This window comes from Ovis aries, chromosome 9, assembly GCF_016772045.2.
Source record: "Ovis aries strain OAR_USU_Benz2616 breed Rambouillet chromosome 9, ARS-UI_Ramb_v3.0, whole genome shotgun sequence".
In the NCBI taxonomy this organism is placed as follows: domain Eukaryota; kingdom Metazoa; phylum Chordata; class Mammalia; order Artiodactyla; family Bovidae; genus Ovis; species Ovis aries.
Window position 1 is genome coordinate 43,951,181 of NC_056062.1, and position 19,886 is coordinate 43,971,066.

A 19,886-nucleotide genomic window follows, 5' to 3' on the forward strand; every position below is an offset into this window, starting at 1 on the left:
CCCAGTCATGAAAGAGATACCTTGCAATTGCTACTAACTTCAAAAGCGTCTTGAAGTGAAATTATTTGGAGATACTGGTCTGTTGCTTGCTGACTCTCCCTGGCTCCTTGTCGAGTCCACCCCCTCACCTGTAGGTATTTGTTCAGATGTCGCTGTATCAGTCAGACCCTCCTGTTTAAAATCCCCTTCAGCCCTACTCTTCCTGTAATATATATTTGCCTGTCTGTTTACTTGTCTGTTATCTGTTGTCTGCCACGAGACGGTAAGTTCCATGAGGGCAGGGGTGCTTGCCAGTTGTGTCCTCTGCTATTCCCGAAGTGCCTGGCACCAGGGAGGGTCACATGCAGGCATTTTCAGCTAGGGCTAGTAATTACTTAAGCCAGTTCACCATTCATTTTGGCATGTTCCACCCTCCCCCCATTTCTAGTTATTTGTCCTGTTGTGTTAGTCGCTCAGTCGTGTCCAGCTCTTTGTGACCCCTTGGACTGTAGTCCATCAGGCTCTTCTGTCCATGGACTTCTCCAGGCAAGCATACTGGAGCAGGTTGCCATTTCCTTCTTCAGGGGATCGTCCTGACCCAGGGGTCAAACCTGGGTCTCCATATTGCAGGCAGATTCTTTACTGTCTGAGCCACCAGGGAAGCAAAACCTGGAGGCAGTGTTGATTCCTCCTTCTCCCTGGCACTGCATGTGCAGATAATCGCTACTGACTTAGTTCTCTTGTCAGTTTTTCACAGTCCTGCCATTCCTGTTGCTCCCACGTTCCCGTGTCTTCCTCCTGCGTTCCATTTCGTCCTCTCCACCTTCAGCTCTACTAGCTCCCTTCTCGTTTGCCTTCACATCTTCACCTGCAGGATGAAATCCAGAGTGAGAAGGCTGGCACTGAGTTCTCTGTAACACAATCTCAAATCCACTTTGCCAGCCTGTGTCTCCCACATAGGAGAAAAGTGATTTCCAGCTTATGCTTGTAAATGTGAAAGTAAAATAAGGCTTTGGTGGTGATTCCCTATAAAATTCCAGGGTTGCCTCACAACAGTTTCTCTTTCTATTTTTATTAATAAGTAGGTCTTTTCCTCCAGGTGGGCAGGAATTCTGACAGATGGGACTATATAACTATTACCTGTTTGTCCCGAGGACTTTTGCTGCTGTTTCTAAGTGCCCAGCCTTCAAAACCTCTCACATGTTACCGCTACTGCAGATATCTATATAGGTTTACTTGGAAAATGTGTTTCCTGCCTCTGAAGTCTAGTGACTTTTCATGACTTTTAAAGAACTTGGCACACTCTGTAGTTCTCTGGGCATTTTGTCTTTTCTTTTTTGGTATATACAAGCTCCTGGAGGACGGGAAACATGCACATACAAATATCAGTTACTTTTCTGAGGAAACCAAGCTATGCACCCACTTAGCTCCTTTTTAAATAAAATAAAGTTCACCTTATTAGGTCTTTAAATCATGAAATATTGAGCCTCAGCGATTGTTTCTACAAGATGGACACTCCAGGAAGAAGGCAAAGGAAGCTCAGTTCTAGAAAAATTCTTAATGAAGTTACTGAGGTCTGGATTTTTGGAAGGAAGAGCAATAGACCCAACACCCATGTAGGCGGCCAGGCCCAAGTGTAAAAAAAAATACACAGACTCACTCAGAAAACCATTAGAGGAAGATAGATTCATGGAGCCATCTGCAGCTTTAGATTTTCTTGTGAGGAGTTATTCCTAAGCTGTATTTTGTATTTGCATCTCTTGACATGAATAATACTGTCTCCCTTTGTGTTCTGAGCTGGAAGACTGAACATTCTCTTCTTTCTGACCTGCAGAGAGCAGTTTACCTTCTTTTCCTTCATTGTTTCATAAAATGTTTGTGCTTCTTTTGTTGTTTATTTTCTGGATATATACAGAGGATAAATGCCAGAAGCTTTTAAATTCTTCAGAGAAAGGTGATAGATACAGGATTCTTGAATTTGTCTGTTATTGAAGCTTCTAGTTTTATTAAGTCTTCTGTCAGCATTTGCTTTCATATATTTTGCTTCATTTCATTATAAACATGCCCTTGCACATATTCTAGCTGAGTGATTGCTTTTATTTTACTTGTGATTTTTTTTTTTCCCTAATAGATTAAATCTTGTTTACGGAACTTGTGTAGACATTTCTGCAGTTTAATTTTCTTTCCTTCTCTCTTGCCTACCAAACCTCAACTGGAGTTTTTCCATTCTAGGGCACTCATTAGCCTAATTTATTTTCTTACAAATATCTTCTAAATTTATTTTACCATTGCTGGGATGAATCTGTAGTTTCTATTGACAGGAAAGAGTTGGTAGGGGAAAAAATACACATATGTTAAGTCCTAATTTTTGTGGATTTTTAAAATAATTATTCTTGGAGTATAGTTGATTTCCAGTGTTTTGTTAGTTTCAGGTGTACAGCAAAGTGAGTCAGTTTTACATATACATATATCTACTCTTCTTTAGATTCTTTTCTCATATAGGTCCTTGCAGAATAATGAGTAGAGTTCCTATGCTCTACAGTAGGTCCTTATTAGTTATCTAGTTTATATATAGTAGTGTATATATGTCATTCCCAATCTCCCAGTTTATCCCCCTTCCTTTCCATAGGTTTGTTTTCTACAACCATAGGTTTGTAGGTTTGTTTTCTACATCTGTGACTCTTTCTGTTTTGTAAAGAAATTCATTTCTACCATTCTTATAGATTCTACGTACAGGTGATACCATATGACATTTGTCTTTCTGTGTCTCCCTACTCTCAGTATGACAGTCTCTAGGTCTATCCGTATTGCTGCAAATGGCATTATTTCATTCTTCCTTATGGCTGAGTAATACTCCATTGTATATTTGTACCACATCTTTATTCACTCCTCTCTTGGAACTTAGGTTGCTTTCATGTCTTAGCTATTGTAAATAGTGTTGCAGTGAACATTGGAGTGCATTTATCTTTTTGAATTATGGTTTTCTCTAGATATATGCCCAGGAGTAGGATTGCTGGATCATATGATAGTCCTATATATAGTTTTTTAAGAAACGTCCATACTGTTCTCCATAATGTACCAATTTACATTCCTACTAACAGTGTAGGAGGGTTCCCGTTTCTCCATACCTTCTCCAGCATTTATTTTTTGTCGACTTTTTTGTGATGGTCGTTCTGACCAGTGTGAGGTGATACCTAACTGTAGCTTTGATTTGCATGTCTCTAATAATTATTGATATTGAGGATCTTTTCATGTGTTTATTAGTCATCTGTGTGTCTGCTTTGGAGAGATGTCTGTTTAGATCTTCTGCCCATTTTTTTCATTAGGTTAAGACCTAATTTTTGAAATGTTAAAACTTCAAGGTAAAAATCTGCATCTTTACTAACAACAGCTAATGTAAGGTCAGGATTTAAAGCAAACATACTACAATTTAAATTGAAAGTGTACTATAATTTAAATTTGTAATTGATTGTAAATTTTGTCTTTGGGAAATTTCTTCTAATGTGCTAACCAGTGAAATTTTACTGTCAGAAAAAGAACCTTGAAAGCAAATATTTGCTTTGGAGTAAAGTATCCTTTATCACACTGTATAATCATCTGTGTTTACCCTGAGTTTTCTTTGTTTATAAAACGCCTTAGTTAAGGGTGTTATCAGATAGACTCATTCATGCAAATATTGAAAGTTGTAGCATAGACTAATTATATATCTGTGGCACTTGGTAAGCACTGTGTAACTATCTGTTAAATCTATATGTTTTAAGGAAAATTTTATTAAGATACTGTAGTATATCAGTATGTATGGTAATAGAATTAATCTAGTGAAAGGGGAGAAATGGATGATTCTAGAGACTGATGAAGGAATAATGAGGCGGTGGCTGCTTTGAGGATCTTACTTACATTCTTTGGCAAATTAGAATTCCCAAGTGTTTCTTTCCACCCATTTGTTGAAAGAATAAACAAGCTAATGTATATTGGGGTTTACTGAGTGCATGGTGGTAAAGAAGTCACAAATTTTGCGCTATAGTCGGGGCTTCTCCATAAACAAGTCACGTGCTATCTTAGATGTAAATGCTAAAATGGAAAGCCCAGGATGATGACAGAAGATTCATTTGGGGAAGGAGCACTTTAGTTAGGGTGATCGTGAAGGCTTGTAGGAGAAAGTGACCTTTGAACAAAGGCCTCAGTGTGAAGGGCTGAAGAGAATGCCTTCCATCCAGGCAGAGGGGACCCAGGGACCAGAGACCGGAGTTGGGAACGTGCTGAGTGTGAGCCTTGGGGAGAGGCTGTTCTGATTGGAGTCTGTTGATTGCAGGGGTAAGGGCCCTGGTGCAAGGCAGCTGGAGAGGTAGGAAGTGGTTAGGTCACATGGGTGCTTGAAGGCTGTTGACAGTAATTCAGAGTCTGGATTTTATTCTAAGGGCAGGGGGAGACAATGGAAAGAGTTTAAACAAAGGAGTGAAATTATCAGATTTACGGTGATTTTTAAAAATTGCTCTGGCTACTGTGGGAAGAATGGATTGAAATGAGGTTAGAACAGAACAGAGATATAAAGCTGAAGGTGCTCCCAGGACACTCTGAGATGTGATGGTTATCATTGTCTTTGTGGGGTTTTTTTTGGTTGGTTTTTGTTTCCTGTGTGGTTTTTTTTTTGGAGTTTTGGTGCTTCCTTAATCTGAATCCTGCCAACCTCCTCAGTCAGAAGCAGCTTTATCCTAGCCTTCCTAGGGCCTGCAGCGTTTTATTGCCACTGCTGGTTCCATGTCAGTTGCCCCGGCACTTTTCTCTTGGCTCATGTAGGCACCCTGCCAGTGATCATAGTCCCCCAGGGAATCATCTCTGGAAGTGTTCTGGGTGGGAATGTGCACCCCTGCCCCCCTACCGCCCCGGAACAGTGCAAAAGCATGGGAAGCTGAGGATAGGGCAGGTGTTCTGGTGATGGGGACCCCAAGATAGTGGCTTTGGGAGGCTAATGAGGGAAGAGCAGAGCATTGCTGCTGCAGTTCACATCCTTGCCCTGTCAGTTCTGGAACCAGTGAAGGGACATGTTAGTTGGCATGAGTTTAAGGCCTTCCTCTTTCTCCTAGCAGTTTTGATTTTAATACTGGAGAACAAAGGACTGTCAGCAGTCACTTCTGCCTCCTCACTCAGTCCCTTTCTTAAGTGTCTTTAATAAAATGCAGCCAGTTTCAGAAAACCAACAAATTCATGTATCTTTTGTCCTGATTCTGGAACACTCCTATCAAATTGCTGGGTGTAGACTATTCTGTATTGTGTCCCCACATTGGATATTGTGTACAGACTTTATTTCTGATTCTTGTATCACTGTTCTTTATTGAGAATCAGGATAAAAGTTATCTCAAATAAGAGTTGCAGTAAACCTAGGGAAAACTGGGACTGTTTTGTGATTACAGAATGAGAGTGAAATCAAAGAGGAGGGTGGGGTGGGAATTAGAATAAAGTAGGAAAACAGGAAAAGTTGTAACTGATTCATCATGTGTTAGGCTGGGGAGGTTACTATGTATCTTTCATTGGCAGATCCTGTTAGATTTTTCAGTTCTTCTGCAATGAATTTAATTTATAGATGTGACAAAGAGGTGCATTGTTTCTGCTGAAACATTTCCAATATATTTGGAGCTGGTAGTCTGTGAGGGGGAAGTAAACAGATTTAGATTATATACTCTTATGTAAACTTTCAATGAAGTAACCAGTTGGCTTGGGGTAAGAATATCTTAGGAAGGTGCTTTTAATATAGTTTAAAAGCAGACCTACTCACTTGACTGACCTATATATAGCCTTCTCAAGAGTAATTCTTGTCCTCATCCCCCAGTTATTTTTCTTGAATTCTCTAGGTAAATCCCCCTTCCCCAGAGCAATTATCATACCAGTCCCCAGGCCATGCCTAGGGTCTGCATGAATTTTCTCTCTTCTCTTCCTCCACCATCTCTGTCAGTTCCCTCCTTTGGAGCCTTGTTTCCAAACACACAGTGTCCAGCCATGTCCCTGCTGATGAAGAAAACCGGTAGGTCCTCCAGGCCTGCTCCTTCTGCTCGGAACAAGATCATTATTAAATTCCCTTTGTGCTTTGGTATGAATCACTGACCCCTCTCTGCCGTGTTGAGTTGAGTGGATGCTGATAGTTATGAATGCACCTACTTTGTAATTTTGGGTAGGGCCCACTAGTCAATACCGAACAGTCTTTGTAATTGTGGAAGAAATGAGTTAAGAAGGGCTCTGCTTTCACTGTAGAGGGAAAAGCAGAAGAATCTTTTGACTTTCTTATGAGCGGGTTTTTTTTTTTTTTCTAACTGAAACAAAGATGGACACAATCCAGGCCAATAATTGCAGACAGTGGACAAAAAGGTAAACATGGTGATGAAGGGGGAAAATAAGTCTTAGTTAGTATCTGTCTATTTTAATCAATATTTATCCAACATTTTTAGTATAACTTGAATTTGGAGTTTTCTATCATGAAATTTCATCTTTTTTCATATTTCTGCTTTTTGTAGGCCCCATTTTTTTTTAAATTTTTATTTATTTTTTTAACACCAAAAACATTTTGTATTGGGGGTATAGCTGATTAACAGTGTTGCGATAGTTTCATGTAGACAGGGAAGGGACTAAGCCATACATATACAGGTATCCATTCTCCCCCAAGTCCCCCTCCCATCCAGGCTGGCACATAACAGTGAGCAGAGTTCCATGTGCTATACAGTAGATCTTCGCTGGTTGTGCATTTTAACTGTAGCAGTATATATATGACCATCCCGAATTCCCTAACTATCCCTTCCCCCTGCAACCATAAGTTCATTTGCTAAGTCTCACAGGCCCAATATTTTAAAAAAATTGAATACATTAATGCTAAAAAAATTCTGTGATAAGGTCTATTTTGGTATTTTCTTTATTTCATGATTTAGCCCTTGATTGTCCTAGTGATGGGACCACCCCCACTCACAGCCCAGTCTGTACCAGGCTTTTGATTAGATGTTGAGGGTTAATGGTCTTAGCAGCACTCCCTGTTGCCTCCTGGTGGCAGAGTTGAAAGCTGCTTTTCCTGTGTGCGGCTCTCTTTCTGTAACTACGTGGCTAATGGGCACTTGGTGCTCCATTCCTTTGCCTCCAAAGGTGATTTAGAAGGGATGTGTGCAGCAGAACTGGAGGAAATTGAGAGGCAGCGCGTGCACACTGGGCTCTTGGTTAGAGCCATGTTCCCATCACAGCATTGCCACCCAGAGCTCTGTGAGGATGTAGACTTGGTAGCCTCAGTTTCTTCATCTGTAAAATAGGAATAAAGACCCTTGACTTTTTGGGTTGCTGTGAGAAGTAAGTTATGTGTTGGATGTGAACACTTGAAACAGTGCCTGGTGTTAGCACTCAATAAACGTTACTTTCTCAACCTTAACAGTATTCACATTGTGGGCCAGGTAATTTTTTTTTTTTTCCTGGTGATGCTGGCCAGCATGTGAGATCTTAGTTCCCTGACTAGGGATTGAACCTGCATCCCCTTCTTTGGAAGTGAAGAGTCCTAACCACTGGAGTACCAGGGATGTCCCTTTTGTAATAATATTGTTACTAATTGTTAATTTTGTTGGGGAGGGGTACTAGGTAACTTTCTGTTGTAGGAGCAGTGCAGGATGCATGGTGTCATCCTTGACCTGTAGCCGCTAGCAGCCCCCAAAACTGACAACCAAACATGCCTCTGTTCGGTGACAGATGTCCCCTGTTGAGAACCACCATACATACAACATTTACTAGCTGTGACATTATCTTGGCAAAGCATTCTCACTCCTAAGATCCTCTGAAAGTTCTTTTCTCATCTGACCCACTTCATTTTGTTATGTTGAACGTGTCTGAGTTCATTCATGGTGTCAGGGCTTCCCAGGTGGCTCCATGGCACAAGAATCCGCCTGCCACTGCAGGACACACAGGAGACGCGGGTTTGATCCCTGGATCGGGAAATACCCCTGGAGAAGGGAGTGGGAACCCACTCTAGTATTCTTGGCTGGAAAATCCCATGGACAGAGGAGCCTGGCAGATTGCAGTCCATCGGATCCCAGAGTGGAATGACTGAGCGACTTCACACACACATCTGAACTCAGTCTCCTTAGCACCATGTGACCTCCCTTAGGCAAGCCAGCTGCCCCTGGGAACCAGTCTGCAGGATGATCTTGTGACTCTCCAGCAGAACTAAGGCAGACTATTTTCCTGTTCCTCTTTGAGAGGCCCTCCATACCTCTGAACCTGCCCCAAAGTTCCAACTTTGATTCTCATGTGAACACATAGCTCTTTGTTCTTTTCTTTCTTAGTGTCGGATTCCTTTTTTTAATTAAACTTTTAATTTTAGAATAGTTTTTTTTAACTTACAGAATTGTGACAAGGATAGTAGTACAGAAGTACCCATGTACCCAACATCCAGTTTTCCCTATTAATATTATTATTATTGGCTGCACCGTGCAGCAGGATCTTAGCTCCCAGATCAGAGATCGAACCCACGCCTCTGGCAGTGGAAGCACAGAGTTTTAACCACTGGACTGCCAGGGACGTGCCTAGAGTGAGATTCTTACATCAGTCCTCTCCTCACTCCATTTTATTGAGCTGCCTGACCATTAGATTTTTAATTGCTTCAGAATTTTAATTGCTTTAACACCTTATGTGTACAGTCATAGCAAGATTGCTTTTTCAAAATTTTGCTTCTGACCGTTTAAAAACACGTCCATGAACCTTCTTCATTGCTTCCCAGAGGGCTCTTTAGAGCATACATGTGTTGTCGAGGTAGAGTGATCTAAAGGATAACGGTCCTAAACTCAGACCACTGCTGGCTCTAATCCTGACTCCACCGCCTCAGGAGGTTTCTTTATCTTTTTACACTTTGGTTTCTCCTTGGTTTCCTCTCAGTGGAGCTGTTGTGAGGAGCAATCAGGTTAACACATGTAAAGCACAGTCTGGGTTATAATCTTGCTTAGACACTAAATATTAAATATTGTTAGGTTGCAGGTTTGACTCAGCTTAAGGAGAGCCAGTGTGGTGTAGCAAATGAATACATATAGATTTGGGGAGTCACAGATTTGAGTTGGAATACTAGCTCTGTCACCTGTTTGCTGGATACTAGCGTGGACAAATGATTTGATCTTTGTACGATTTCTTCACAGCAATAATTCCATGATTCTAACTCCCTTTTCCAGAGAAAATTGAGGCAGACAAGAGTGGTATCTTTCAAACATCTGTTCCCATACCTGCCTGGCTTTATAATTTGCAAAATAAATTTATTTATTTGGCTGCACAGGGATCTTTGGTTGCAGCATGGGAGCTCTTAGTTGTGACATGTGGGACCTGGTTCCCTTACCAGGAATCAAATCTGGGCCCCCTCCATTGGGAGCTCAGAGTCTTAGCCACTGGACCACCAGGGAAATCCCTGCCTGGCTTTATCTTTAACAAGACTGAGGATCCATGGCAATCTGCGTGCATGTCCCTTTTGTGTGTTCCCAGAGTGTACCATGCATACATCTAAAATCATACTTAACCAACTATCATAAATTCTGTATTGCTTATCATTCTACCCCATTAGTCAAGTTCCTTGCAGGTAGAGTTTTCTCTTTGTCTTTGTGTTGCTTAGTGCGCAATGAAAGCTTAATAAGTATTTGCTGAATGAGGAAATAAAAACTCATTTGAAGCAAATTGTAATGTATTTGATCCAGTTTACTGACTGACTGACTGAACAGTGCTAGGTTTCTGACACTCATTGCAAATCCTTAAAACAACCTTGTGAAGTAGGTGGTGTTAGCTTCATCTGCTAGATTAGAAAATTGGAACTCCTATCATTTAAACTTACATAAGGACTCAAGGTAGAAGATTGTGCATTTCATCCCCATAAGAGCTGTGGGCATAGAAGAAAGGATCTCCCAACAGGAGCTTCGGCCTTAAGAGAGAGAGGAACATAGCAGCGGCCATGCCGCAGCCTGCCCAGGAGGGAGCAGGGCGAGGAGATGCATGTCCTGATCCCCTTCTTTCCACCCCATGTCCTGCCAGTGCCTCTCTGGATTAGATCAGCCAGCAACCAGAGGGCCAGGGAACCTGTGCGGTGCGGGCTGTGGTGGTCACTGTCCTAGGTTATGGAGTGCGGTGTGGAGCAGGGTGGAGTCTGAGAAGAAAAACAGAGAACGTCAGTGCAGTCTTCCTCTTTCTGTCCCTTAGCATTCGCTCACACTTGGTGCATAAAGCTTCTGTTCCTAACTCAGGAAACTCAAGGTCCTGTAGTCACTTCAGCCAGTTCACTTATACTCTCATGTGGAGTCACTGCTAATGTTCTTCACGTAAAGTGATAGAAAGAAACGAAAACAAAATGTAGCTGCTGTAGTCTCTGCATCTGTAGCTAGTTCTCTGGCTCAAATTGCTCATCATTCCTTTTTTTCTTCTAGTACTTACTTTCTGTTCCCTTTACCCTCTGCCTGGTCAGTCATTGTTTACCGGCTGTCAAGGGTTGTGCTCGTTTTCTCCAGCAAAAACATCCCATTGGCATCACCATCTGATTAAATTTAGAGGCATCCATTGTCGTGCCCTAAGATCTTTGGGCCAGGTAAACAGACCCGTAAATGTGAATGTTGCTATGTTCCTCCACTGGTTTCTGAGCTTCTCCAGGGATGTGGTGTAGTTTTTGATTTGCTTTCTTAGTGGGGAGATGAGGGAGAGGTCCAAGGATTCCTTCATCTTTTTTTCCATAATGGATTTTATGACACAGAACAGGGAGCCATCTGGCCAGTGACTAAGTAGATCTATTTCCACTAAAATTCTAGGACTAGGAAAATAACCACAGGACAGGCCAGTGGTCCCATTGGACCCACCATGCAATATGTACCAGGGTTGACTTATCTCTCACCTGCTCGCTGGAGTGAGATGGGTGCTCTGACTGGAGGGCTATGTTTTAGGTCTCCTGGGACTAGAGTCACTTCAGAGCTAGTGTCTGGTAGCCTTTGGAAAATCCTTGCTCTTCTCTTTCCCAGTGGCCAGTCACCCTTGTGAATGGCTGCAGGTACTTCTTAAGTAAGGTCTGGAGAAGGTGTGATGGGGTGCACGTGTGGGTGTGTCTAGGGCCGCAGTAATCTTCTGTTTAGACCTCAGACTCCTGGTAAAGTTGTTGAGATTCTGCACATTTTTTGGTGTAAAGTTGATCTCCTCTCAGAGTAGGCTTTGAATTTCTTTCTGGGCTCTTTTGGCATCTAATTCCCATTAGGAGGCAGTGAGGGATGTTGGGGTAAAGAGAAATCGTGAAACAATTTGAAAGGGCTTATGGGAGGGGAGTTAGGAGGCCGTGTCTCCTCAGAGGGCAGGTCGCTACTTTCAGCTGAGATGTTTGGCCAAATGTGGAGTTAAACACCCTTGTTGTTGTTCAGTTGCTTGGTCATGTCCAACTCTTTGTGACCCCGTGGACTGCAGCATGCCAGACTTCCCTGTCCTTTACCATCTCCCCGAGCTTGCTCAAGCTCATGTCCATTGAGTTGGTGATGCCATCCAACCATCTCATCCTCTGTCATTCCCTTCGCCTTCAGTCGTTCCCAGCATTAGGGTCTTTTCAAATGAATCGACTCTTCTCATCAGGTGGCCAAAGTATTGGAGCTTCAGCATCAGTCCTTCCAATGAATATTCAGGGTTGATTTCCTTTAGGATTGGCTTGTTTGATCTCCTTGCTGTCCAAGGGACTCTCAAGAGTCTTCTCCAATACCACATTTCAAAAGTATCAATTCTTCAGTGCTCAACTTTCTTTATGGTCCAACTCTCACATCCATACATGACTACTGGAAAAACCATAGCTTTGATTATATGGACCTTTGTTGGCAAAGTAATGTCTCTGCTTTTTAATATGCTGTCTAGGTTTGTCATTGCTTTTCTTCCAAGGAGCAAGCCTCATCTTTATCTGCCCAAGTGCCTGCATCTGTGATTTAGGGTCATTCACCTTTCCAGCTCTTGCCCTCATGTTAGCGTAAGAGATTTTACAGCATTGCATATTTAATTGGTTGTGCAACCCTTGTCATCAAACCATGCCTTGATTTTTAGTTGTATCAGATTAGCAGCTATTAGGGGAAAAGGACTCATTTAGAACAGCCGTAGATTTTCCGCTCATCTATTTGGGAATTCACAGCTTTCAATTGGTCATTTGTTTTGTGCATATTCTCAGGGACAGTCAGAAGCAGCTGCAGTCCAGGTCATTATTTTTGAAATCAACATTTTCATCATATACCTGACCTTACGGCACCTTGCTCACCACCTGTACTTCATCCTGGGACAGGAAGTTTGAATGGTCTTGGTATCACTATGTGCCAGATTGTCAGTTTCCCCTCCCCTCCCTCCATAGTAATGTTATCAGGATATTGATCAAACATGCATTTCATTTTTGAGGGTCAGTTTTCTGGGGTCATTCTTGGTGCATTTACTGGAGTAGGAGGGACTCGAACAAAGGGACTATTGACTAAGCTGGTGGGGGCAGAGGTGAGAGAAGCAACAGGACATGGGGAAACACCCCTTCTCACAGTGTTTGGAAGCCGTTACTGCTCCCAGGCCTTCAGCTGTAGCTTGGGAGAGGGATCACCTGGTGGGAGCCAGACAGCCTTGTTTCAAGTCACTTAACCTCTCTGTGTCTCAGTTGCCTCATTTGTAAAACGGGAGTAAATAATTGGTTACTAGACAGGTTCCCAGTTGGAAGCAGACTTCGCCAGATCCTCTTGATGCTAGGAACTTAAAAACCACCCTTTGAAAACCCTACTGTCAGTCCATCACAGTAGTCCTTTCAGGTGAGAGTTTTAACCCTTGGTCCACAGGAAACGTGGTGTAAATGCTCCTGGAGATTCTTAGTAGAAAAGAAAGTAGACGATTTAGCTATTGAAAGGGACATAACAAAAACTATGTCTCTAACCTGGGCTGAGACTTATGATCGAAAGTTAAATTCCTGCAAGAAGAAGGATAAAATGGGTTCTGTGAGCCAGGAATGACAAATCAAGGTATTTTAAAATCATTTTGCTAATCAGTTCTTTTTTTTTTTTTTTCTGTTGGTTAAGGTTGCATGATGGAGTTTGAACGTTACCTCAAGAGGTTTTATGTTTTGGATTAGCTAATTGTGTTTGTCCTCTGCTGACTGTTTCTTTGGACTCACTTCTTCGTGTCCTTCTGAGGCAATAAACTCAAAGGGATTATACCATGGACTACAAGGAGAGCTGTCCAAGTGTAAGCATCCCCAGCTCTGATGAACACAGAGAGAAAAAGAAGAGGTTTACTGTAAGTATGTAATGTGAAGTTCATGGGACAAAATTGAAAGTAGAGAATCTTTCCATTTCTGCTTTTCTTTCTGAGCCTAGAATGGCCTCCCCTAGACTTGGCAGCTTATCTTTGAAATGGTGTGTCCTCCACAGTCTTCTCTGTGTGCTGTGATGGAATAGTTTCCTTTTCAGTGTAGATTTTTGCCTGTTTCCCTATCCCTTCAGAGATGCTTGTGACCTGTCTGATGGACCCTCTCAGTCGAAAATGTGCATACGCATGGTTCTGTGACATATATGCTTCTCAGAATCTGTGAACTCTGAAGGTCATTCATTCCATGTGAAGAACCACTGTCTTAATTTCCACATCTTTCTTAAGACATTTGTCATTTTAAGATTTTTTTTAGTGTGGATCATTTTAAAAATATTTGTTGAATTTGTTAAAATTTTGTTTCTGTTTTATGTTTGTTCTTTTTTTTTTTTTTTTTTGCCCCAAGTCATGTCAGATTCTTAGCTCCCTGGCCAGGAATCAAACCTGGATTTCCTGCATTGGAAGGTGAAGTCCTAATCACTGGACTGCCAGGGAGGTCCTGACATTTGTCATTTTCTACCTCATTGAAAAAATATTTAACCTAGTATTTATCTCTTTTTTCACCATAGAGGCAAAGTCCATTTCTAATTTTACTTTTTATCATCATGGTGGTAACTCAGTGGTAAAGAATCCACCTGGTAATGCAGGCGACGCAGGAGATGTGGGTTTAGTCCCTGGGTCGGGAAGATCCCCTGGAGGGGGAAGTGGCAACCCACTCCAGTATTCTTGCCTGGAGAATCCCATGGACAGAGGAGCCTGGCGGGCTACAGTCTAGGGGGTCCCAAAGAGTCAGACACGACTGAGCAATGTATCACCTTCTCCTTATCATCTACTGTAGGACTTCATAAAGAGCAAGCAATGGGTATTTGGCTGAGTCAGTATATCAGTGACTGCTATTGGGAAACAGTCACTTTTCTATTTAGTGTAATGCCGCACTATTAGTATTTAGTCTAGCAGTCTTGTTAGTATATACAGAGATCTGCTGTCTTCCTTTTCCTCAAAAACTGTCATTTATCTTGTCTGTAACAGATCTGTTCTTCCTTGTAAGGCCCCACCCACTGAGCACTATGAAGAAACTCATTTAACCCAATCCTGTTTAACAGTTTGACTGAAAATGTAAGCAGTTCTTTTAAGTAAAAACGCCTGGGCTGTCGTCTTTATTGTGGTCTCTTTCGCTTATGTGAACACATGCTCCTTCTCCAACTTGGCATCGTGGTTTGTGGCAGGAGAGGTGTCCCCTTTCACAGTGTTTGTTCAGTGGATGACTGACCTCATGGTACCCTGGCAAAGGCCGGGCATTCTTGTCATCCTCTAGATCTTTGCCATTCCAGGTGTAGAGTGACGGCTCTGGTGAATCTCTGCCTGTGCTTGACCTGATCCAATCCTGGGCCTCATGCCTGCATCCACCACTGGCATCTGCTGTTGACGGACTGATCTGTAATCTGTTCTTTGTTGGCTTGGCGAGTGGGGGTGACTGACTGCTGACTTAGCTTCCCCTTGGCCCTGTGATGACTGTGGAGCGCACTGAGGCTCTGTGTGCCCTCCACTGCTGCTCACTCAAGTGGTCTGCCCCGGGCTCTGACCACTGGGTCACCTGGCCCCTGCCAGAGTCCACATCACAGGAGGAGTTGACCACGCCAGTCTGCCTTCTTAACTAGGTAGGGGCCGCCTAATGGTGGTTTTCTCCCAGAGTCTCAGACAGGGAGCTGGGAACAGCCCTTCCATTTTCTGTTCTCCCTTCCTTAATGAACATACTCCCACAGCCTGCATGCAAGCCCAGAGCAGAGAGATTGCAGCATGGGTCTGGCCTTTTGACTCTCCTCAGACATTGTAGCATTATCTTCAACGTTTATTCCACATTCATATAAGCCAATTTTAGAGACGTCATATTGGATTTCTCTGGCGGTCCAGTGGTTAAGAATCCGCTTGCTAATGCAGGGGACAAGATTTTGATGCGCGGTCTGGGAAGATCCCACATACCTTAACAACTCAGCCCTCTCTCTGGAGCCCACATGCCACAACTACTAAAGCCCGTGTGCACTAGAGCCTCTGCTCTGCAACAAGAGTGGGCACCGCAGTGAGAACCCCATGTACCGCAACTAGAGAGGAGCCCCCACTCGCCGTAACTAGAGAGAGCCCGCGCCCAGCAATGAAGACCCAGCACAGCCAAAAATAAATAAATATTAGAGAAAAAACCATCATATTGATGTTAAACCAGAGATCAGTATACCCCACTCCCCGTAACTAGAGAGAGCCTGCACACAGCAATGAAGACCCAGCACAGCCAAAAATAAATAAATATTAGAGGAAAAACCATCATATTGATGTTAAACCAGAGATCAGTATACTTTGGGTAGCAGAGTGGAATGTGCAAGGTTTTCATTCCTTCCGTCTCCTTATTTTTAACTTTGGGAAGTTCTCTCCTTCAAGGACAGAACCTCCTGCCGAGTTTGATGGAAGCTCATCCATAGCAGATACACGCAGTGGGTTATCTCAAGGGTCCTGTTTTTCGTGGTAGGAGTATTTCCTTGTCTTCTGTGAAAGGGTGAGGGAGGCCTGTAGTGTCACTCTTACCAGCTATTCCCAGAGCTGACCCTGGAGTTCTCCGAGGCTCCCTCTAGTTCACCTTGTTCTCTTCCTCCTATCGGATGGTCAGATGGTACCTTGTCAGAGAAGACTTTACTGACCACCTGCTATACAATAGCCCCTTTCACACGTCACCCTGCCCCTTTCACACGTCACCCTGCCCCTTTCACATGTCACCCTGCCTCTTTCACACGTCACCCTGCCCCTTTCACACTCTGTCCCACTTACCCTGTTTAGCTTTTTAATAGCAGTTATCACCACCTGACATACCTTTAGGTTTATTTATGTGCACTTCTCCTGAACTTGTTCTTTGAAGCAAGAACTTCCCTCACTGTCATTTCACCAGTATCTAGATCAGACATGGACATTTAGTAAGTGCTTGTGGCACTGAAGTTGAAAGAGGAGGGTTAAGTTCATGTGTTTCTTGCTGACCACTGTAGTACAGTCCTCGGTCCGCGACAAGCTTGGTTCTAGTCAGCGCAGATAAGACCCCACCCAACCCAGCACAGACTCTGTCCAGCTTCAGCACATCTGTCTAATACTTGGGAACAAAAATAGGCACTGCATTAACTCTTCAGTAATATTTTTATGAATAGTTCTCATGTGCCTTTTAAATGACTTTATTCAGTTCAGCTTCTTCCAGAGAAATGCACTGCATTCTAGAATGTCTTGACTTAAATCAAGTCTAAATTATATTTTCATTTATCCACTCAGAGAACTATCCTTGAGCTTTTTTCTTATGCCAGCTGCTGTTCTAGGCATTGGAGATAAGTGGGTAGCAAGCATGATGGCAATCCTTGCTCTCAAGGAACTTAAATTCTGGTGCAAGACAGGCAACAAGGAAACCTTTTTTTAAAAAAACTTCATAAGATTTATTGTACTTGTTTTTGTTAAATTCTGTGTATTTTTGCAAATGAGAGTGTCTTTTCAAATGTGAAAGGTTTTTTTTTTTTTTTTTTCACTTACTGGTATTTTTTTAGAATTTACTTAGTAAGCTCTTGTTTAAAATCATCCTGCTAATGAGTAACCTCACAGGGTTTTATCTCAGCTCCTATAAACAGGGTTACAGCAGAGCTGCCTCAGCCTGGAACCTAGGTTTGGTTCCAGTCTTGGCTGTACCCGAGCATCCGTGGGAAGCCACCTTATCCTGTCAGGAAGTCAGCACAGACAGTGTGGTTTGTTCAAGAAGCTCATGATCATATAGAGCTAAGTCTCTGATCCTTTGGTGGGAGTCCTGCTTCCAGGCCCATCTGATGCTGACTACCATGGGAGATGAAACCTGTAGTCTGCTGTTAGAAACATGGCCCTGTTTTGCCGGCACTCTGATTAGGTTCTTCTTCCTCTACTGCTGCACTCTCTCCAAAGGGAGCCATGTCATCTTATAAACAATTCTGACATCTTACACCCAACAACTTCCTGTAAGACAACTTAATGTCCTCTTGGTTAAGACCAGAGGTAACACCAAAAAGCTCTCTTACCCCTGGAGCTCATGTAGTGCCTGGGATGGTCTTGTTCTCTCTGCCTCAGTGATTCATCACTTATCCAGGTAGCTAATGCAGTGGGTTGGCTTCACCTTCCAGGTGAGACTTTGTCCCCTTTCTCATGGGAGGGAGGGTATGGCTTTGTGTTGTGGGGCCCTTCTTACTGTGGGTCTATTAATGTGACCTTATCTTTAACAGTACTGCAGAGTTCATAGTTCATAAACACACACAGTATCAGAGAGATCTTTGCTCGCAGTATTATCTGACTATGAAGTGGTGAGTGGCGCATTCCAGTCTCTCATGGGAAAGGATAGTTTGTGTAAATGCTTGTCTGGCCATCTTCTGAAATAAATTTACTGTGTTACCTACAGACTGTGGACAATTGTATTATAAACATCTCTTTCCCCTAATCTTCACTGTAAAATAGTGAGGTTGATAACCCAAGACATACATCAGTGAGTTTTTCTTCATACACCTGGATACTTGTTATTTTTAGAAATGATAAAAAGATCTTTGGGGTCCAAATTGTTTTCTCTGCGTTATGTTGAATTATATTCTGAGCCTTTCTGTGGGATGGACTATGAAAGATAATTCTGTACTATAACTGTTAATTTGATTCTTGTTCTAGTGCATAGAAGGTAAGAATATTTAGATTTTAGTCTCACAAGTCTGTGAACTTGGGCAAGTTATTTAACTTTGTGGGGCCGTCATTTCCTCCTATCTGCAATAGGGGTTGTAATATTTTTTCTGTTTACTTCATAGGGTTGTTGACTATAGTTATATGAAATTATGTGTGCATGAAAATGTTAAACACAGGCAAGAAAGTAGTAGGAAATATGAGAATAAAGTCTTAGTTTGAAAAATATTGTGTAAAAGATGCTCTGAAAGGAGGAGAACTAATAACGGAGTATTTACTATGTGCCAGGCATCACTTTTGAAAATACTTTATCATTTCAGAATAGTGGTTACCTTTGGGAAAGAAGAGAGCAGTGTCATCTGTTGAAACTGTGTTTTATTCTTGGGGCAGGAAATCTGAAACAAGGATTACAAAATGCCAGAATTCAGAAGATCTAAATAATGAGTACACAGGTGTTCATTATGTTACTCTGCGAAACTACAGAAAATTTTTCCTACCATTTTAAAAATAAAACACCTTTCAACAAGATAAAAGAAGTCTTTGAGTTGGTATACTTGTATATCTTGGAGGATCGTATATAAATATTAATGTCTAATTATCGATTTCGTAGGTATGAAAATATTTTAGTTGCATATGTAAATAGCTAATGGGGGGGTTTCCCTCAAATTTTATTTTATTATTTTTAATTTCCACAGGTTTATAAAGTTCTGGTCTCAGTGGGCAGGAGTGAGTGGTTTGTCTTCAGGAGATATGCAGAGTTTGATAAACTTTACAATACTGTAAGTAACAGTCTACAAGATTTTTACTTAAAACAGCTGAGAAAACTGGAAGCTGAGGGAATTATTTGGTAATTAAACAATACTTACGTATATATCAGACAAGCAGAAAAGAGATTCTTTAAAATCATCCTAATTTTGGAATGCTTACTAAAAAGGGTGAGAGAGGACTTCAGATAAACTACTGAAGATATAGATGTGTAGTCTAAAATACATTTCAGTGTCATAGAATATTAGAAATAAATCCTTTCTATCTGCTTTTCTAATAATTGCTAATCATCATGCTTCTGCTAAGTCACTTCAGTCGTGTCTGACTCTGTGTGACCCCAGAGATGGCAGCCTACCAGGCTTCCCTGTCCCTGGGATTCTCCAGGCAAGAATACTGGAGTGGATTGCCATTTCCTTCTCCAGGGCATCAGAGTGAAAAGTGAAAGTGAAGTCGCTTAGTCATGTCCGACTCTTCGTGATCCCATGGACTAGCCCACCAGGCTCCTTTGTCCATGCGATTTTCCAGGCAAGAGTACTGGAGTGGGGTGCCATTGCCTTCTTCGAATCATTATGCTATTTATTTCTAGTTAAATTGCCCAACTCTTAGCTTTAAGTGTTAGAGTGGAGAGATCACATTGTGGGGCTGGCCATTTTTGCAGCAGTGTCTTCAGCATTTATTCCACGTTCCTGTAAGCCAATTTTAGAAACATCATGTGTGTGCGTGCTAAGTCATATCAGTTGTGTCCAACTCCTTGTGACCCCATGGACTATAGCCCATCAGTCTCCTGTGTAATGGAATTCTCCAGGCAAGAATACTGGAGTGCAGAGCCAGTCCCTTCTCCAGGGCATCTTCCCAACCCAGGGATCGAACCCATGTCTCCTCCATTGCAGGCAAATTATTGTCTGATTCACCAGGGAAGCCCATTTAGAATAAAAGGAAAGAGAAAAAATAACATTTTCAATCTGTAAACATGTGTTTTTTATGACTCTAGTTTGCATTTGGAAGCTTTTTATTATAGAACTTGTTGAACATGTATGGAACTAGTATAGAGAACATCAGATAATGTACCATCCATCTTCAACAATTATTGTACATGGTCATTCTTGTTA

General features: G+C 42.1%; 1 protein-coding gene across 8 annotated transcripts in view; it reads left to right on the forward strand.

Moving 5' to 3' along the window:
- The window catches only part of SGK3 (serum/glucocorticoid regulated kinase family member 3), a 111,398-nt gene that overhangs the window by 50,899 nt on the left and 40,613 nt on the right, over window positions 1-19,886 (forward strand). For 4 of the 8 annotated variants that reach the window (XM_042254271.1, XM_012183791.4, XM_004011715.6 and 1 more), the window contains 2 exons: window positions 13,023-13,239; window positions 18,708-18,791. In XM_042254271.1, the coding sequence (XP_042110205.1) occupies window positions 13,162-13,239; window positions 18,708-18,791 (162 nt within the window). In that variant the 5' untranslated portion in view covers window positions 13,023-13,161. The remainder of the gene's footprint in view (window positions 1-13,022; window positions 13,240-18,707; window positions 18,792-19,886) is intronic. The other 4 variants (XM_060393722.1, XM_060393721.1, XM_042254274.2 and 1 more) reach the window with 2 other exon arrangements.